This window comes from Impatiens glandulifera, chromosome 7, assembly GCF_907164915.1.
Source record: "Impatiens glandulifera chromosome 7, dImpGla2.1, whole genome shotgun sequence".
NCBI classification, from domain to species: domain Eukaryota; kingdom Viridiplantae; phylum Streptophyta; class Magnoliopsida; order Ericales; family Balsaminaceae; genus Impatiens; species Impatiens glandulifera.
The window spans coordinates 37,297,020-37,317,279 of NC_061868.1; the positions used below are offsets into that span (position 1 = coordinate 37,297,020).

Below are 20,260 nucleotides of genomic sequence, written 5' to 3' on the forward strand. Positions count from 1 at the left end.
AATGACATTTGTGATAGTGAGAATTATTTTCTTATTCTTTTGGCATTTAGTGATATGTTGTGAGGCCATTTTTGCACTAACATTCGATACTTAACTCTCTTTTACATTACTTTCGACTTGATTAACTCTAACATAATGCATATGTTTTTATCTCGAGCTCGAAGGATAGAAGAGTTAAAACTCTCGCACATGTTATTGTCTACAACATCACATTTTGGGATCTCTGATTGAAAAGTCTTTGTCCACATTTTTTCTGGGACAAAAACCCCACTTTTTGTAGCACCCTCCATCAATGTTCCCAACTTGGGTCATATTCTCATTTATTTGTTCCACATATGTTGATTTCGCACATTTCCAAAACCGAAATTTGAGTTCTCCACCTTTAAATTTTTGAGCCCAATTGGCATACCAATGTCTCACACAAAATCTGTGCTCAGCTTGTGAAAACACATTTTTTACGGCTCTTATTAGTCCCTTTTGCATATCGGATATTAGGGTCAAACCAACACCCTCAAAGAAATCTAATATGATATCTTTTGTTAGTAGTTTAAAAAATCACTGCCATGAGTCTGTGCTCTCGAATTCTACAACAACCCATGTAGGAGGGTATAATCTATTGTTTCCATCTCGACCGACTGTAGATAAAAATTAACATTTGTAAATAGTTTTTAAGAAACATTCGTCTACTTAGAGTATTGGTTTATAAACTGACAACCATCCTTTCTTCACTGCATCAAAACATACATAAATTCGTTGAAAATGTAGTTCATTTGTTTCTTTATCACGCGTAAGTTTCAACTCAACTGTTGATCCAGGATTTGTGAATTTTATTTCATCAACATAACCAAATATTTTTCGGTACTCTATCAAAGAATTGCCTTTCAAGTCTTCAATAACCATTCATTTATCTCTTGCAAGCATTGACTTTGTCACCTTAGCATTTAACTGTCTTACATAATTCACCAAAAACGAATAGTGTAATTGAAGGATTTATCCTTATATTATTCTCGAATTTGGAGGCAATGAACTTGGTTGTTACTAAACCAATCTTTTTAACCGTATAACAAGTATGCTCAGATTGAATTCTCTTGATCATCCAAGTATTTGTTGTGTTATCTTTGCTAATGAACATTGTCCAAGTACACTTCTCGTTACTGCATATTGCTTTGATGTTCGTTTTATTAACAACACTTAACCTCAAAGAAAACTTATTAGCACAACTATATTCAGTTATGGCTAATTTAACTATCACTTTCTTCTTCAACTTCAATCGGTTCTTTTTCTTCATCTTCAATTTCAACTCGTTTCCTTTCTTCAGCTTCAACTTCAATCGGTTCTTCTTCAACTCGTTCCCTTACTTCTTCTCCTTCTAAATATAAGATTGAATCCTTCTCAATAGAAAATGGATGCTCAAGTTTATTCACTAGGTAAACAAAAATATGTTAATGCTTGACTAAATAGGAAGATATTTTCAAAATTTCTGTCTCCACTGATAGAGATAAGACCAATAGTTAATCGAAGACTAGGAATACATTAATATAGTTTATTACTATTGACATTTGTATACCCCAAATTCTTAACCATCTCTAGAATATCCCAATACGAAAATAAGTCCAAATCATCTATAATTACCGGGTGTTCCGATCTATAGACATATTGGGTCGCTTTATCAGGACACATGTAAAATGTTCCTCCATGATTTATAGACAATATATATTCTTACGGACTGAAAAAAAAAAACAAGAGAAAAGTTAGTATACATATAGAAATGAAACAAATTTAATTGACTACAAATAAAAAATTTCAAAAGACATAAACATGTTGAATAACTACAAATGCAACTATTGAAAAATAAAACAATGGAAAGCTGTTTTTTATAACTAGTTTCTAAGCATGGATTTTTTCTATAACTAATTCAATCTGTTTTTGCATACATATGGAACGATGAAAGATTTTGATTGATATAATCCTAGACATGTTATTCTAAAATAGTAGAAAAAACATACATTCACTTTTCATTCTCTTTTACATGTTATCTTTTTTTAGTACTCGTATGAAATACTTTAACTTGAATGGTCAAAGATTCATAGAAAGAAATAAATTCGTTAATATAGAAACAACAACAACAACAAACACTAAAAGGACAACTACAAGTGTCGTGGCCAGACTTAATAGCATACAGATTCAGGTTTAAGAACAAAACAGCAAACACCAAAAAGAACATTCCAAGAGGAACAAATGCAAAAGTTTAAGAAAAATTTCGAATCTTGGAAGCAAACAAAATGATTTAAAAGAACGATTCCTGAACAAAAATTGTTTGCCTAAAAGACCCTCGAATGTGAATATTCAGGTTTAAGAACAACAACAACAATAAATACCAAAAAGAACATTTCAAGAGTAACAAATGCAAAAGTTTATGAAAAAATTCGAATCTTGACAGCAAACAGAAAGATTAAAAAGAACGATTCCTGAAAAAAAATTGCTTTCCCAAGAGACCCTCAAATGTGAAGATTCAGGTTTCTGTAACTAATTTTTTCTAAAAATAATAGGTTTCTTTAACTAATTTATACATTCATCAAGAGAAATTAGGTACGATAAAACTAACATTTCTTCTCGTCCGTCCATATTAGGGTTTCGGCGAAGAGGGTTACGACGACAGTTGGTTGTAAAGAGGGTGAAGAGGGCAACGACGATCACTTGCTGGTGAAAAGGACAACGACGACGATTGCTGATGAAGAGATTGACGAAAGTGGCGACTAGTGAACTGATGGAGGTAAATAGGTTTGTAACAAAAAAGACATGGTAATTTTAGTTACTAACTTAGATTCGTTTGAAATAAAAAAAACTCAAAATAAATATATAAAATAAATATGTGGGTGCCACGTGGATACAAATTTAACTCCGTTAGATGGTTGCCGTTATTTTATTTATATTTGACACATTTCGACAACTTTATATACAAAAATAGAATTTTGCGACTTTGTAAATAAAATTGCCACCTCGCTTCAACTTTGTAAACAAAATTGACATTATTCCCATATTTTTTAACTTTTCAAAAATTTGTTTTCTTAGAAAGAGAAACAAACTATATAAGGTTCTATTAAGATAAAATCAATATATGATATTTAGTTTTTAGAGTGATGATTGGGGGAGCGACGGTGGGGCAGTGACTCCCTTCCCTGTCAGCCACGTGGAAAAAATAAGACACAGTGAAAAAAAATCAATTTTTTTTACAAAAATTGCGTGCTTTCTCTTTCTCTTCTCCCCTTCCCACAAACCCTAGCCCCTTCTGCCTTGTTTACTTCCCTTCTCTCATTCTTCTTCTTCTCCTCTCTCTCATCTTCTTTTTTGTCTATTCCCACCGATTGAAAGTCCCAATCAAGGGTCAGTCATCATCACAAGAGAATCTAACAACATTGATCTCGAGCTGGCCAAATGAGTTGTCATTGAAGGGGCGCAAGTCTCCATTCTAGCTCGCAACTAGAAAAAGATTGAAGATGCCAATGATTCAATCCGTCTAGTCAATAGTATCGACGTCTCCATCTTTAGTGCTAACGTTCACGATTTAGAAGTTGTGATGAAAGGTCAAATGTATCATCCAACTTTCCTATTTTCGTATTAAGATTTGAGATCACTCTAATCAAAGTCCATCTGCTAGCTTCTAAATGTTACAAATTATTCTTTCATTGAACATTATGAACATCATTTCAAAGTTTAATTCAACCTAGATGATGTTCAATTTCAGCAAAACAGTTTGGAGACCAAAATTAGGTTTTTAGTTTTTAAGCTTTAATGAAGCGTAATGAGCTTGTCAATAACTTCATTATACTTCATTTCAAACATGACCGAAATGGATTAAACATGATCCAAATAGGTTCCAAACATCATTAGAAACATGTTGAGAAGCTTTCTAGACAGCTGTTCTTGAGGATTAACTCAAGAATTGAAAACTCGATTTTGGATTTTTCCAAATTCAAAATTGAGAGTTTATAATTTAGATTGATTGATAGGTTTTAGTTTCAACAGAAAACTTTTAAATGATCCTATGATCGTATTCCAATCTCAAAATTCAACAACTAGGCAATATATAAACTTATGAAAACTGAAATATAAAAATTTAATTTCAAATTGAAAGATTGATTTAGAGGGTGATTGAAAGTTTACCAATGATTGGAGAATACTCCTTAGACCTTAAGGAATCTTTTAGGATATTAGAAGCTTGAAGCTTCAATGAGGGATTTTCTGAAAATTCAGAATAAGGGCTTAAGAGTTGATCTATTGCGTTTAGAATCATCAAAGGAGGCTATTTATAGCCTCCCAAAGTCTGTTATCGGCCAAGTGGGCTAGATGGAGTCAAACAACTATGATGTTGTTTTGGATGTTATTCTGGTTAGTCGTCGACGTAGGCAACGATCTTAGATTTAAGGAAAATGATCACCGAAGTAGAGTGATCATTTCACTTTTTGAATGGAGTCAAACCATCCAGAAACGATAGAGTTCCATCTTTGAAAAATTAAAGATAGATGTTTTTCTTATCTGCCCAGTGATTGCGATGAAGATGTTTCAGACGTATTTAACGAACGTGAGACGCTCCGTTGGCATTCCATCAGCGTTCGGACATTCCGTCTATGTTGGAGGAGACGACGTTGGTGCAACTATTTGCTGTTTCGCGCTCGTGTCTTCTTCCATTATAGAGGGGGACGCAGACAACTCTTAGGTATTGGATGAAAATCTAGCGCCTATCTAATGGCCGTGGTTTCGGCTGTAGCGATCTTTCTGAATTTTGGCTACACCCGATTACATATTTTTTTTTATATATATCTTAAGAGTTTATTTGAAATTGATTTTTCTTTCACTCTTTTAGTTTTGTTTTTAAATCTTTTAAAATATACAAAATATTTAAAATAAATATGACATTTATTTTGTCAATTTGTTTTATTTTTATATATTTTTGGCTTTAATAAATAATGCATTTGGGATAAAATGGATACAATATTTATACTAAATTATTTATTTCAATCCGCTTGATTTTTCTAAAATTAATTTGAGATGAAATGGGTAAAATATTTATCCCAAATTATTTTATTTATTTTTTGTCATTATCTTTAATTAGTTTAGAATTTAATTATTACAATAATTATTACAATTAATTGTTTGATTAGGTTTTGGCCTTGAAAGTTAATTATTTTGATTTTATTTATTAAAAAATAATCAAAATAATTATTTGAATTTTATAAATTGGGTATGTAGATTTTTAGTGGTTACACTTATGTTCCATCAACCCGTTTGACGAAAATAGATTTCCCCAAGTTCAATGACATAAATGTGGAAGGTTGGCTGATTTCAACATAATAGTTCTTCTGTGTGAACAAAACTGCAACCTAGCAAAGGTGGAGATTGCACCAATCCATTTTTCGAGAGACACTAGAGCATCACACGATTAGTTGTGTAGACAAAGAATTCGACGATGGCATTGGCATGGATGAACCTCAGAAAAACTCTTCTAGAGTAATTTGGTCATTCGATTTGTGATACACCTATCGACCAGACAAACCTAAAGCAAGAAACGAGACAATTAATTATGAGGCATCAATAAAATGCCTCCAGGTCAAGGAGGAGGTGAACCCAAGTGATATATTTCTAGAGTTAAAAGATGTTGTAACCACCCTTAACAATAGTGCGTTAAAAATTAAAGAACGGATCAACAATAAACCTATTGAACCTTCATCAAAGGAATTTAATGGGAACCCTACAACAACGTCCATTAATGGATTCAACTCATGGTTACCTTTCCATCTTAAGGCTAGTAATGTGGTGCATTTCCAATAAGCGTTTCAAACACCATTTTACCATTTACCATCTTCACTATGCTCCATATAACATTTTTCCTCAAAATTATTCCCATGATAACTAGTTCCAGGATTTACAGTGTTTTGTTGTCATAGACTTCGAGGCTACATGTGATAAGGCAAAGAAACTTTATCCTCAAGAGATAATTGAATTCCTATATGTAATTGTGAGCAGCGTAACGAGCCAATTGGAAGCTTGTTTTCAGATTTATGTACGCCCAACTTGCAACCAACTGTTGAGTGATTTTACACTAATTTTATAGGTATACATCAAATCCAGGTGAACAGATGTGTGACTCTAACTAATGCTCTCCAAAGGCATGGTTAGTGGCTTGAGAAAAAGTGTATAAAGAACATTAACTTTATTGTGGTGATTGGGTCAAATTGAGATTGACAGGTGATGCTTGAGTTTGAATGCATATATAAAAAGATTTGGAAGCCTCCATACTTCAACAAATGGATTAACCTAGAGATCCCTTTCAATAAAGTATTTGGAAGGAGAAGTTGCAATCTGAAGGAGGTAGTCTAGATGGCGGGGCTGACTTGGTAGGGGTGAGAATATTGTGGACTATACGAGGCTAAAAACATTGCTCGTTTGCTGGAATATCTAATGCATAAGGGATTCAAATTCTTCTTCACTGATTTTCTTATTTGGAAACCTCATACTGTTGATAATCACACCCACCGTTTATTTACATGACAACAACATCAACAACAACATTCAAGGGCTAAAGATCTCTCTTTGGTGGATTTTTGGTTCAATTCTTTTAACAAGGGTGTGAGGATTTTTGCTTTTCTTGAAGAGCCTAGACTTGCAGAATTTGCTAGTACTGGAGAAATGACTGCTATATTAAATTCAGATTGCTTTAAATCTCACAATGTGAATGTCCGTCTTCATATTCTGGACAATGTATATGAACCTTCAGAATGCATGGACTTTGAGAAAGATGTTTGCGATTGGCCACACCAAACTCCAAAAATAAGTTCACCCAGACATACTCGAAATCTGAGCGACGAGACTTTTGTGTTACGTGAGAATAATATTTAGCATGTGCCTCTTCCACCAGAGCCCACATATCTTCTTCTTAATTCCCAAGTTATTTCCAAAACAGAAATGATCCCAATAAGTTCTTAATGGAACAAAGGAAAACTTTTGAGAAGAGGCATAATTGGGGGTTTGTATTGTACCTTCAATATGGGAATTTATGCTCTTAGTGCATGAAAGAAGTTGTCATATTCCTTGATGATCCAAAATTTTCAGAAAGCATAAGACTTTTAGAACATGAAATTGAGGTTCTTGGCATGCTAAACGACCATAACATTGTTCAGTATCATGATAGTGAAGTTGTAGGAGAAAAAAATTATATATATATAAAATATGTGCTTCCTGAATAATTTAATAAGGTGGCTTACTTGTAAAGCAAGAAGAAGATACATAGGAACATCAAAGGAGCTAATTTGTTGGTTGATGTCCAAAGATTTGTCAAGATTGAGGATTTGGAAAGGGCTAACATCTTGTTGGGCCATTAATTGAACCTTCTCTAAAGAAAAGTTCTTACTAGATGGCTCCTAAGCTCATACAATTTGTAGAACAGGAAGATTTTAGTTCGGATCTTGTTTTTTCTATTGATATATGGAGTTTAAGTTATACTATAATCGAGATGAAAAATGAAAACCTCCATAGAGCAAATTTGAAGGGGATATTGCAGAGGTTTTGGGTTTTTGACATCTGGAGTTACGGCTGGAATGTGCTCAACTTTGTAAGAAATATATCTGTATTCATCGAGGTCTTTGAGATTGTCAAATGTCTGAAGAGGGAGGCATTATTAAGGAAGCTGATTAAAACCTTGATCGAAAGGTCCAAGAGCAACCACGTGGAGGAACCACAATAACCTGATGGTGAAACTATTTGTTTTCCTTTTCTTTTTTCTATTTTGTCTGTTTTTTAGTCTCTTTTATTTCTATTGTTGCCCCAACTTATTTCCTCTTTTTTAATTTTAGCCCCAGTTTGTTAGATCAACTGTCATTTAATTGTAATCATAAGGGAATATACTGAGAATATATACATAGTCACCACTTGCATGATTTTATCAAGTAATTTTTTGATTGAAAGAGCATATGCTCATCATTTTCTCATCTTCCAATCTTCTTCAACCCTCCTTAGTCTTCATTTCTGAGGTGAAACAATCGTCTCTTCTATACTTCTTCTAAAAATGTATCATGTTTTTTACTTGTTGTTGTTGAATGTGAAATTTTGGTTTTTGTTTTGGTTGTTGTTGAATTTGAAAAACATTAGAATCTGGGTCTCTTACCCAAAGTTCATTAGATTTGTCATCACTAACCATGCCAATGCCTTTGATCATTTGGTTTAGTCAATATCGTTGAGGACCCTGTTTGGTTCATGGGTATTATTGAGATCACGCTTTCATCTATATGTATTTATCTCTATCTTACCTATTTATTTTTTGTATCATGATGACAACCTAAAAGCATGCCCTAGGAACAGATTAATACAAACTTTTAGCCGCATGATTATGTTTGAATTTATCCTTAGTCGACGTATGTACTAAGGTGAAATAAATAAACGAAGTGTAAAAGAAATATTTTGTATAAAATAGCCAAAAGTTTATAATAGAGACCATCATTTGATGGACATAAGAGACATAGCGATGTTGTCCTTTCTCACGTGTAACCAAGTCCCAAATCTTGATTGAAATCTCTTTTATCCGTGTTTGAGAACGCACAATATTTTTTTCTCGATTTCTTACAGAGAAAATTGGGTGGCGACTCTAAAAAGTGAAAGCTAGTCTAATCGATATCATTACATTCTATTTCGATTTTTCACCTCATTTTATACGAGAGGACTTTTGAGGAAGTCATACTCACGTTTCATTTTACGAGTTTCGAGAGTAAGGTAACCCATAAGATTTAATGAAATTGACATTAAGTTAGACTATAGTTTAGCCTATCATTTTGGTTCTTCATCCCACTCGGAATTTGAGAGAAAGGTGAGTTATGAGGCAAAAATCATCGAGTCAAATTAACTATTTAAGATGTCGACCGTTTTTGGACGTTACAATTTTTTTAATGACTCTATTGGGGATAGTCATTGAGGCTTAGCTCTAAATAAACTCTTGGCCATTTTAAAATATTATTTTACACTTCAAAAAAATCTAAAAGACAAAAAAATAATTAAAACAAAAAACAATAATAAGAGCGAAAAAGGGTACATCACCACCTTCACCTTTCTACGTGCATTGGTTCTAATATTGGGCACATCGCTATTTGTTTAGAGGTAGTACATCATGTGCATTGTGCGTTGTCATCTGTATACCTATAATATTATGTGCAAAGATTAGCCAATGAGGAATAACGATCTGTTCCAAATGTTTGAGTATTTTTGTGAGTTTTAATCTAGGTTTTGTGATTGATCTCCTCTTCCAAGCGTGTTTCCTTTTAGAGGTAGTGTTAAAACATGGGTGAAATTCTCAATTGAGGGTACGTTCTCTTACATCATACGATTATATATATGATCATATGTGTGAAAGATGTGAAGTAATATATTATTAGTTGCATATTCAGGCTAGGAGGCTAGGAGGTATGGAATTAATCTCATATTGAGTCTAGTTAACAATTATAATAGTTTGGGGAAAGAAATAGTATGTAAATTGGGCAAGGAATAAGAGGTGCAATTTCTTCAATCTGAATATGATTTCTTCATACACCCTATTGTTAGAAGCTATTTAAAGAATCATATTAGAGTATTTTTTCACAAACTCTATAATCTCATCTTTCTTCTCTAACATCTACATATTTATTAGTAAAACTATGAGATACTCAATTGTATAGAAGAGAGGAGATTGGAAAGTTGCCAACCTCTCATTGTAATTAGGCGATTCAATGATGAGTAAGATGTCCAAAAATGAATGTTCATAGTGTTCCCAAATCTAGGGCGCATGCGATTCGAGTTTGAGACTCGAGTTCTAAAGGAGAATCCTACTAGGAGTGGCCCTTAGTGAAAGAGATGCATGGAGATCGTGAAGATTGCTCTTAGGGTGTGGAGACGACGAAGAGTAATAAGGCTTTTAAAATCTTGAGTTGACTCTTAAAATCTAACGATTTTACAATTTCACATAAAGTTAATGAGTCTAATTTTAAGTAACTCTTAAATAGGTAATTTTTACGATTTTAAATTTATGATAATAAGATTTTACGAGTTTATAAATAATTTTGATTTTATACGATATTTAAAAAGAAAAAATAAATTTATTATTTATTTAAATTAATTTTGTAAGTATAAATTTTATAGTGTTATTTACTTATTATTATCTTTTAATTAATTTTATATTAAAATATATAATTTCTTAAAGAGTAAGGAATTGGGAGGGAATCATGTCTCACTATATTACTAGTTGGAAAAGTAATAAAGGGTGAGGAGAGAAAAGAGAGAAGAAAGATAAATTTTATTATTTTTTTGATTAGCATCATTCCCCCTCTCAATCATTTCTATTTCTTAAAATTAGTTTAATATAAAATACTTAATTATATATATATATATATATATATATATATATAAATAATAATAATATATAACTATTGTTTTTTCAAATTAAATTCTTACGATTTTATGTAAACTCTAGATTTTACGAATTTACAACTGGCTGACGATTCTACGTAAATTCTTTATTTTGACAACCTTGATCCGTAATACATATAAACATTATAAATGGACCTTGAAACTCATTTTTTACCAATGATAACCTAAAAAAAAAAAATTCTCACTATGATATTTGTTTCCATCCAGACTATTAAAATATCGAGTTCACTCTTAAAATATTACGATTTTAAGAAAAAGTTAACTAATGTAATTTTAAGTAACTCTTAAATTGTTAAACTCTTACGTTTTATATTTAATATAATAAAATTTTACGATTTTACCGGTTTATAAATAATTTCGATTTTATATTAAAATATGAATGTACATTTATAATTTTTAAAAAAAATTATTCAAATAAAGAAATTCATATAATTAATTTTATAAATATAATTTTTTTTATATTGTCATTTACTTGTTATTATTTTTTTTATTTAAATATATATATTTCAAAATTTGTTAATATATAAAATACTTAATTATATATATATATAATAATATATAAATAATATTTTTTAAATTTAACTCTTATAATTTCAAATAAATTTTCTCTATTTTTACTATTAATTAAATAAACTATTGATTTTGATTAAGCCCAATTGTTCTCAAAGTACTAATTAGAATTCAGTTTCAATGGAAAGTCTTCATCGTTTAAGGACAATTATTAAGCTTTCAATTTGAGTTAAGCCCGTTGGGTTGGGTTGGGTTGGGTTGCCAAACAATTTAGATGAACTGAGTTAAAATATTAACAACTTATTTGGAATTGGATTTACAGGGTCAGCCCACTCGGGTGGCGGGTTGGACTTGGGGTAGCCCGCGGGTTGACAAAAAAATATATAATCTGATTTATAATCTTATAGCATATGCCGGAATAATTATTTGTTTCGCATTTCTTTTCTTTGTTCTCCATTGATGATATTTAAAAAAATGTTGACTTTACATGCCGCCATCGACCCGTCATGCGATGAGTTTTGGTGAGTAGATTCGCCCGCCATAGGTTGACCCGTCTAACCGCTCTAGTTATGCGTCTAAAGGCTGTAGAAAGTTATCAAAATTAAACCAACTTATCAAAATAACAAGAATAAATGTACCTATCTAGAAGGTAATCAAAATAAAATCCACGTCTAAATTATTCCTAATGAAATTCGATATCTAGTTGAGATATACCAAACCTGACACTAACTTGAAGTTAGAAATCAACATGATTATCGATTTAATCGTTTTTATTTATTTTATATATTATTTATTATTAGTATTATTGTTTTGGTTATTAAAAAATTTGGATTTACTTGTTCAAAATAATTTTAACATGGAATAGCCTATTGGTCCAATTTAAAATAGAAGCCTCAGCCCAATATATTTAGAGTAGTCTCTTTACCAGGTTTAAAATTTAAAATTTTATATTGTAGAGTTTAATTTAAAAAATATTATTTATATGAATATAATTAATAATTATATATTTTAATTATTTTTTAAATTATATATATATTTAAATATAAAATTAATTAAAAATTTATAAGTAAATAATATTATAAAAAAAATATATTTATAAAATTAATTAAATTTATTTCAATAAATAATAACTTTTATAATTTATAAATATAAATTTATTTTTTAATATAAAATGATATAAAATCGTCAGAAAAATATTTATAAACTTGTAAAATCTTATTATTACACATTTAATACAGTAAAAATTGAAAAATTTGATGAAATGACACTAAAAATACCCTAATGGTTAAAAGTGTCGGTGCATAAAAAAAACATTGGTGACACTTTTAATTTTTTTTCGGACGATTTTGTCCATGTCGCGAGATGTCCACAATCGCGATACGATACCAACATTCGCAATACAATTTATTTATTTTTTTAAAATTTCGTCTCGCAAATGTCGGTTGCGTCTCGCAAATGCCGAGTGCGTCTCGCGATGTCCGATTTTTTTAAAAATAAATAAATAAATGTCACGCGAATGCCGGTTGTGTCTCGCAACGGAGCATTTTTGTCCAAAAAAATAAAAGTGTCACCAGACTTTTTTTTTTATTTATTTTATGCACGGACACTTTTAGCAATTAGAGATATCTTCAGTGTCATTTCATCAAATTTCCTTAAAAATTTACCTAAAATCAACCTAGTTAAAATTAATAAAAAAAAAATTCATAAGTATATTAAATATTTTACAAAAGAAAAGACTCATATATTAAAAGTGAAGTGAGTCCTACACAATTGAAAATTTGAAAACAATAATATACTACCGATTTGATTCAACCCATTTCAACATATACTGGGCGAGAACCCAACCAGAGAGTTAACCAGGTCAAAACTCACACGTATCCCTTGCTGTTGCACGTTCCCAATTATCGCTACCGTCGACGACGTCGGAGCAAATGCAAAGCAAAACGTCCCCGCCGAATCTACAGGTATTAAGTAATTCTTCGCCGGTAACGATAACACCTTCCCGTTCGAGAATCTGAATCCAATCTTCGGCACATCCACGATCTTCATAGACGACAAATCGTAACAAGTATCAAACAATTCCACCGCCTTTACCCTAACCAACTCCTTCGTCCTCTTCACAAACTCATCTCGAACTGCATTATACGCCTCCGTCTGCAACCTCGTCACAGCCGTTCCAGAATCTATAATCACTCCTCCACTTCCATTACTCTCAAGCTTGAAAACAGAAGTTTCAATTGAGATATTTACACCGGCGACAGTTATCCCTATCAAATCAACGTAGTAGAACGTGTCGAGTTTCGTGTTACGAAGCAACGTAGCGGTTACTGCAGAAGGAGGTATTCCGGAATTGAATTCGAGAGTTGAAACGGAATCGGAATCACGATCGACGAGACAGTAGGAGAAGGAAGATGCGTTGATTTGAGAGGGAAACGATAGAGAACCACCGCCGAGTCCGATTAATCCAGCGGCTCCGATAAACAATCCTTCGTTATTATGTCCACAACCGATTGCAATCTTGTTAACCTCTTCCGATTTCCCGAAAGTGACGGTTTCCGTCACGAGTTCACCGACTGTGTAAGATCCATCGCCGTATGAGACCTGGTAGAGACAAGTTTCATTTCGGCATTCTGAAACGTCGAGCGATCTGCACTGGCGAGTATCGCAAGTAAGAGGCGAGTACGATGAGGAAGAGGTAGGCTCGAAGATGGGGTCAGATTGTTGGTAACAATCTGCGCATGGAGCACATTGCATCCAGTTAACGTCGCTTCCAGTATCTAAAACCATATATACATCTTTCGCCGGTTTTCCGATTCCGATTCGTGAGAAGTATTCGCCGCTTCCTTGACTTATTCCAGAAATTACCGGCGTTTGTAGCTTGTCTGCGGCGAGTTCAGTCTGAATAGGTGTTAGATCGGACTGAGTGAGGCCTGTAACCGCTAGATCTAGCCGAGTTTGTAGTGATTTGACTCGAATTGAGTCTCGTTGAAGCCTGGTTAAGGTGAGAGACTTGTAGTCGACATTGTGGGAAGCTCTGTGGATGGAGAATCGAGAGTGTAGGTCGAAAGAAAGAGAAGATGAGGTCGGTTTCGGCTTCTGAAGAGCTGATTGATTGAGAGGAAAGGTTTGTGTAGTTTTTTGAAGTGAGGCTGAGACGTGGAGGACTGTGGTGGTGGTGGTCTGGGAGTTCTGAAGAAGTAAGGTTCGGGAGAGAACTAGGGTGAAATAACTGCTGAAAGAGAAGAGAGTGAAGAAGAAGAATATAGTTGTATCCGCCATTGTTGTAGAGTGATGGAAGGTCTGGAGAGGAGAGGAGATGGAAATGGAATGGGAAAGTATGCGGTTGGAGAATGGGCCAACGGCTATGTGCAGTTAAAGAGTAACTTTTATATAAATTATTTAAATACACCACTCAACTTTGTCTAGGGTTTCAAAATTCTCATTTTTTTTTCTTTGGTATTATATTTAGGTGTGAAATCTTGACTAGTGGGTTTCTGATTGAACAAAAGTAAGGTGTCGATCGGTCAGCGATAACCGAATTGAACGATGTTTTTTTTTTTTTTTTTTTTTATTATTGGAGTTCGAGAAAATCCAAAATATGTTGACAAAAATGAAAAATGCAATTGTTTAAAATAATTAATATATACTTATTTTTTATTTAGTCATTTTATTTATTATTATTATTATTTTTTTAATTTCTTTACTTGAGGAAGAGAATGAGGAGACAACACTAATTTACGATGAAGGTAACGAGGAGGGAAATATCACTTATGAAAATCATAGGGAAGCTTTAGTAATACGGTGTATCCTCAACACCACTTATGTTCTAGATGATTCATGGCTTCGTAATAATATTTTTCACACTAGATGCACGTCAAATGGCAAGGTGTGTGACATCATTGCCGATGGAGGAAACTGTGAAAATGTTGTGGCTACAGGCTTTTCCTTCGCATGACGATCCTCCCATTCACGTTACGCGAATGGGGTAATTTCGTCCAAAAAAAATTTAAGTGGTCATCAGCGTAATTTAATTTATGCGCTGGTCACTAGAGCATTTAAAGCCTTTTTTAGGGTCATTTCGTCAAATTTCCCATTTTTGAAACATTATTGTTATTATCAATGTTTATTTGTTTGAGTTTTAATATTTTAAAATTATTGTTATTACATATTATTTTTTGTTTGGTATTTAATATTTTGATAACTTATAATTATTTAATTTTATTATTTATATTTTAAGTCTAATTTTTTTTTTCGGTTTTCAATGCATCGTGGGAAATTCCGTCCCTAATCTGGACAGGGATCGGGGTTGGTAGGTTTGGGGCGAAAATGGTAATGTGATTCCCTAAACCGAACTGTCTCATTGTCATTCCTAAATAATCGTTATTTTTGATATATTCTAAGTTCAATTAAGTCGATTTATCGTTTAATTGTTCAATTATATTGTTAACTTAGATTTAAAAAATATCAAAATAAATTGTTCAGTGTTTTTTTTATTAGAAAATGTGTTATTTTGAGTTAGAGATTTGTCTAGTTAAATCACAAAATATCTAATCATGTAGTGGGGTGTAGATTTTAGGGTGAGTTTTCGCAAATAGTCTAGATTCATTATGGAAGAAATTTTCGATTATTTTTTAGACGACATTTAGTGTAGTATCAAAAATTTAGTTGCGACGTATCCTGAGCTTGCTTCCATTACTAGTCAATGAAACGTTTGATTCTCAGTATAATTATTTCGCTAGTGAAATTAGATATAGAAGGAGATTAAACATTAGATAGTTATTCTTATAATAAAATTTTGATTTTAGTAGAACACAAACAAGTATTAATGTCTGAACAAAACGTTATGCGCTACAATACATGTATAGTTTCCATGTGATGCATTATTGCAATTTATTTGTTAGGACGATTCTATATAATTTTTGTTGGGAGAAGTTTTGAGAGATAAAGATTTCATTAAATATCTCATTTTTTGAATGAAACGTTATTCAAAGTAATTTTTTACTAGTGATATGTACATGAAAAATATGGTATTATGGTACGTCATTGTCGTATGTGTCACGAAAAAATGAAATCGACGACTCATTTATTTTTGTATTGTCGAGGGGTGATTAGTATTCAGAGTCTTTTGTGAAGTATTATTGAGATTCATTGAGTGATGCCCGAGTTTAGTGTTAGTTATTAGAAAATTGGATTGAGACAACCGATATAACATACCTACATATTTGAGTTACCATCCCGATTATTTTCTGGTGGACTATCTGATTGGAGAGAAATCGTTTAACTTTCAATAATTATAGTCGTTCAATGTGTATCGTTCATAATGTTATTATTAAGATGATTCTAAGTTTCGTTCTAAAAATTCAGTGAATTCGGTCGGGAAGTTAATCGTTCTTCTCGGATATCTATAAGCTCGATAACCATTTGTGTAATGTAGTTGTATTATATTTCTTTATATTTATTTTTTAATGTTATATTTTGTTATTGTACTTAAATTATCATATTTATCATTGTTTTACAAAAGTAAAATAATAATAATAATAATAATAATAATAATAAAATTATTATTATATTAATTTTACTATATGCATAATGTTAGTGTAGCTAATAATATTGATTCAATTGGCATTGACATAATAGGAATATTTCGTCTAAGGAGGATTCCCCGAATACCTGAAATAGAAATGATCATAGAAAATGTGAAATATTTGATAGGATCCATTTCGTGAACGTAGAATGTAAGATAAATTCAAATGTACCCCCGAAGCGAAGACCCAAACCAATCAAAAATACCCCCTTTTCACACCACATTTTTTTTAAGTACGTACAAAAGGAATCATGAAAGGCCACTGCTCCACGCAAGTAAAATTATCACTCTCTTGGCTAATGTGATTGGTACTTGCTTTCCCTTTATTTAGGGCTTTTTTTTTAGAAAGTAATTCTCCGTGGGTCTACGTGGTTGGTAGATTTCGACTGCTTTATCATGGCCTAGCTTGAGTGCTAAAAAACCCATGCATCTTACCAGAGACGAGAGTTCAACTTGGCATCGAGCTAGGAGTCACTTCTTCCTCGACTATGGGTGGCGTGATGCTGCTGGGCATGGTCATACCTTGCTCAATCCTCTCTCTGATCATCACAAGGGCACATTTTTACTATGAAAAGCAGAGAGAGAGATCACGCCTAAAAGCAAGAATACGAGACCTCCAACCTTCCCATTCCCACTTTCAATTGATTCAACTTAAGCTCTTATTGGTCATATGTCTTGTGAGCATTCAACCATGAGTTGTTCACCTCTTTCCTGGTAACTCAGTCTATTTCCGGGATATAATGGAAAGAATGGAGCATCTGCTTCACTCTATGCTATCTGGGTCAGTTGGGAGTCTTCTTTTCTATTTTATTTTTCTTCTTATCTTCGTTCTTTCTGGTGATTGGATTAGCGAATTGCTATCAAGTCTTTCTTTCTTTTTCGACGATTGCGCTTCAAGGTTGGTTCAAGGGCTCCCCGTTCTACCGTCCAAAACAGGCCCGGCCGTATGGAGTATAGCCAAGTGGTAAGGCATTGGTTTTTGATACCATTGACCCTACATCTGAAAAGGTCCTATATTATATTATATTATATTATATTATATTATATTATATTATATTATATTATATTATATTATATTATATTATATTATATTATATTATATTATATTATATTATATTATATTATATTATATTATATTATATTATATTGATATGTAACTCAAATATAAATACTCTTCTTATATTAATAATACATATAATATTATCTCTGTATCTCTTCTTATATGGTATCAGAGCTTAGGCTAGAGTTTGTGGTCGTTTAAGGTTTGTGATCAATCCTCTTTCTTTTTCATTATTTTACTACTTATTGAGGATATATTGATTTAAATTCAATGGATAAGTTGTCTCAATATATCCCCAACCCTATTAATATTATATTTGATGGTACAAATTATGAATTGTGTGCGGAAGAAATTTGTAGTTTTCTTAAAGGTAGACTCTTGTGGCGCATTGTTACTAGAGAAATTCCTAAACCCAAACAAATAGATGGAGAATCTGAACAGATCGCCTATTCAATTGGGATGACATGAACCATCAAATTATTACATGGTTTCGTAATACATGTACTAAGGCAATTAAACTCGATTTTCGACGTTTCAACATTACACAAGAGGTATGGGATTTCTTATCGAATCAATACTCTATATCTGATGATGTCAATCAAATTCAGTTATATAGAAGACTTCATCGAATGCAACAAAAACCGGTCAAACAATTCATAGTTAGTGTATATAATATAATAATATATTATATTAATATATTATTATATTATATCCTATAATATATTATATTCTATAATATAATATAATATATTCTATTATATTAATATGTAACTCAAATATAAATACTTTTATTATATTAATAATTAGGTATTAATAATATAACAAGGTATTTACACTTCATAAAAGAATATAATAAAGATAATATAATATAATAATACTATAATATATTAATATAATATATTATTATATTATATACACTAACAAATAATTTAATATTTATTAAATTAGACAATAATAACACTAAAATGTAATTCTTGTTCCCCTTGTCCAAAAAATGGAAAAAAAGTTCATATAAAAATTATTTTCAGATAAGCCCACGTATTATTTGGTCTTCTAGGTTTTATAGGTAACATATATAAGTTGGTCTGGCCCAAAACGTTTACCTTTTTTGGTTCAAGAAAATATACAAAACTATGAAACAACTAAAAATTAAATCACCATTTCTTATTCCACCATGAGAAGTGAGAACTGAAATGATATTTTGAACATTTACTCAATTATGTGATTTAGTTAATTAAAGCTGACATACAGAACTCGAACCATTTTATAGAAAAAGAAAAGAGATAAATTCATTCACATACTGAAATAATATTTTAAACATTTCCTCATTTTAAAGAAGAATTATAAAGTATAAGTCTCACCTTGGCTAAACCAAACATGTCGATAAAACTCATATCTAGTTTCCATTCCAAAACTAAGTGCTCATATTGTTGGAATTAAGCTAATTCCATTAATGAATGGAAATAAGATTGTAAATAAATAAAATCAAATAAAATTCACACAAATTCAAACGTGAATTAACGGTGAATTTAATCCAAATTATAATTAAATATTAATTGTTTAATTAATATTTAATGCCTAATTAGAAAATTAAAGCATAATGTTAGGATAAACATTTAGCTTTAATTGGCCTATTGGCTAACGTATGGACTCTTCAATTAGCTAGCATTAGCATTGAATGTCTAACATTGCATTTCTGCAAATCAACGTATAGGCTAATGTTAATTAGTTATGGATTAATTAACAAATGAATGAGCAATATTTATTGCTAATAAACGTTTGGATGATTTTATTTACAAGTTTAATTCTCAGCAATATATACCCATTCATTATTCATTTTACATAGACTTCATCCTTCATCTTTCTCACTCTAGAATTCCAAAAGCCTTCTTCTTGTTTTGTGAGTGTTCTTCGAGTTCTTCGCTCGATATTTTCCGTTGAAACCCGGTGATAGTTCAGGTACTTTATCAAGCTCGTTGTGTAGTGATTCCGGTGCTGAATCACTACTAGATTCGTTGTACCCTGGGAGACAGCCATCTGTGACAAGCTCTAGCACACGGGGAGACGGTGGAACTGTTTTAAGGGAAATGTGCTAAGCACATGCCTCGAATCAACAATTTATTCGGTGATATTATTTTTCATATATTTTATTTATTTCATCTATTTGTAACATAATTTATATATATATTTCTGTTATTTTTCAAGACAAGATTTCTAACAATCTTAAAACAGTTTCTTTGTGCTAAGCTATTTAATAGCTTGCGCCATCGAATATTTTTTTTTTGTCTTTGATGTTTCAGAAATACGAGTCGTGGTGTTGCGAAAGAGATAATGCTCATTTCGGGAAAATGGAAATGATTCATCTTAAGAAAAAAAAACAACAAATAAAGATAAGTCTTTATTATATATAAATATGTTGATTATTAGCACATATGTTCTTATGTTGTTAAAACTTAATTTTATAAGCTAATATATTTTGATATAAAATTTTTTTTTAAAGAACTTTAATATGTATATTCATTATATAAATATTATATATAAAATAAATTAGAACATAATTAATTTAATTTGTTTTAGTTTTATTTTGAAGATTTGTTTGGTTATTAAAGTTATTAATAATAATGAATAAAAATAAGAAAGTAACTAATATGTTAGCTTTC

The 20,260-nt window shown here is 31.5% G+C and overlaps 1 protein-coding gene across 1 annotated transcript; it reads right to left on the minus strand.

Moving 5' to 3' along the window:
• Positions 1-12,772: 12,772 nt before the first annotated feature.
• LOC124945321 (protein ASPARTIC PROTEASE IN GUARD CELL 1-like) lies at positions 12,773-14,379 on the minus strand. Its single transcript, XM_047485731.1, has one exon. It carries the CDS (start codon positions 14,233-14,235, stop codon positions 12,775-12,777), a length of 1,461 nt encoding a protein of 486 aa, XP_047341687.1. The 5' UTR covers positions 14,236-14,379; the 3' UTR covers positions 12,773-12,774.
• Positions 14,380-20,260: the final 5,881 nt, after the last annotated feature.

Coding starts and splice junctions, on each gene's coding strand:
- LOC124945321 (XM_047485731.1), bottom strand. CDS start 14,235: ATGGCGGATACAACTATATTCTTCTTCTTCACTCTCTTCTCTTTCAGC.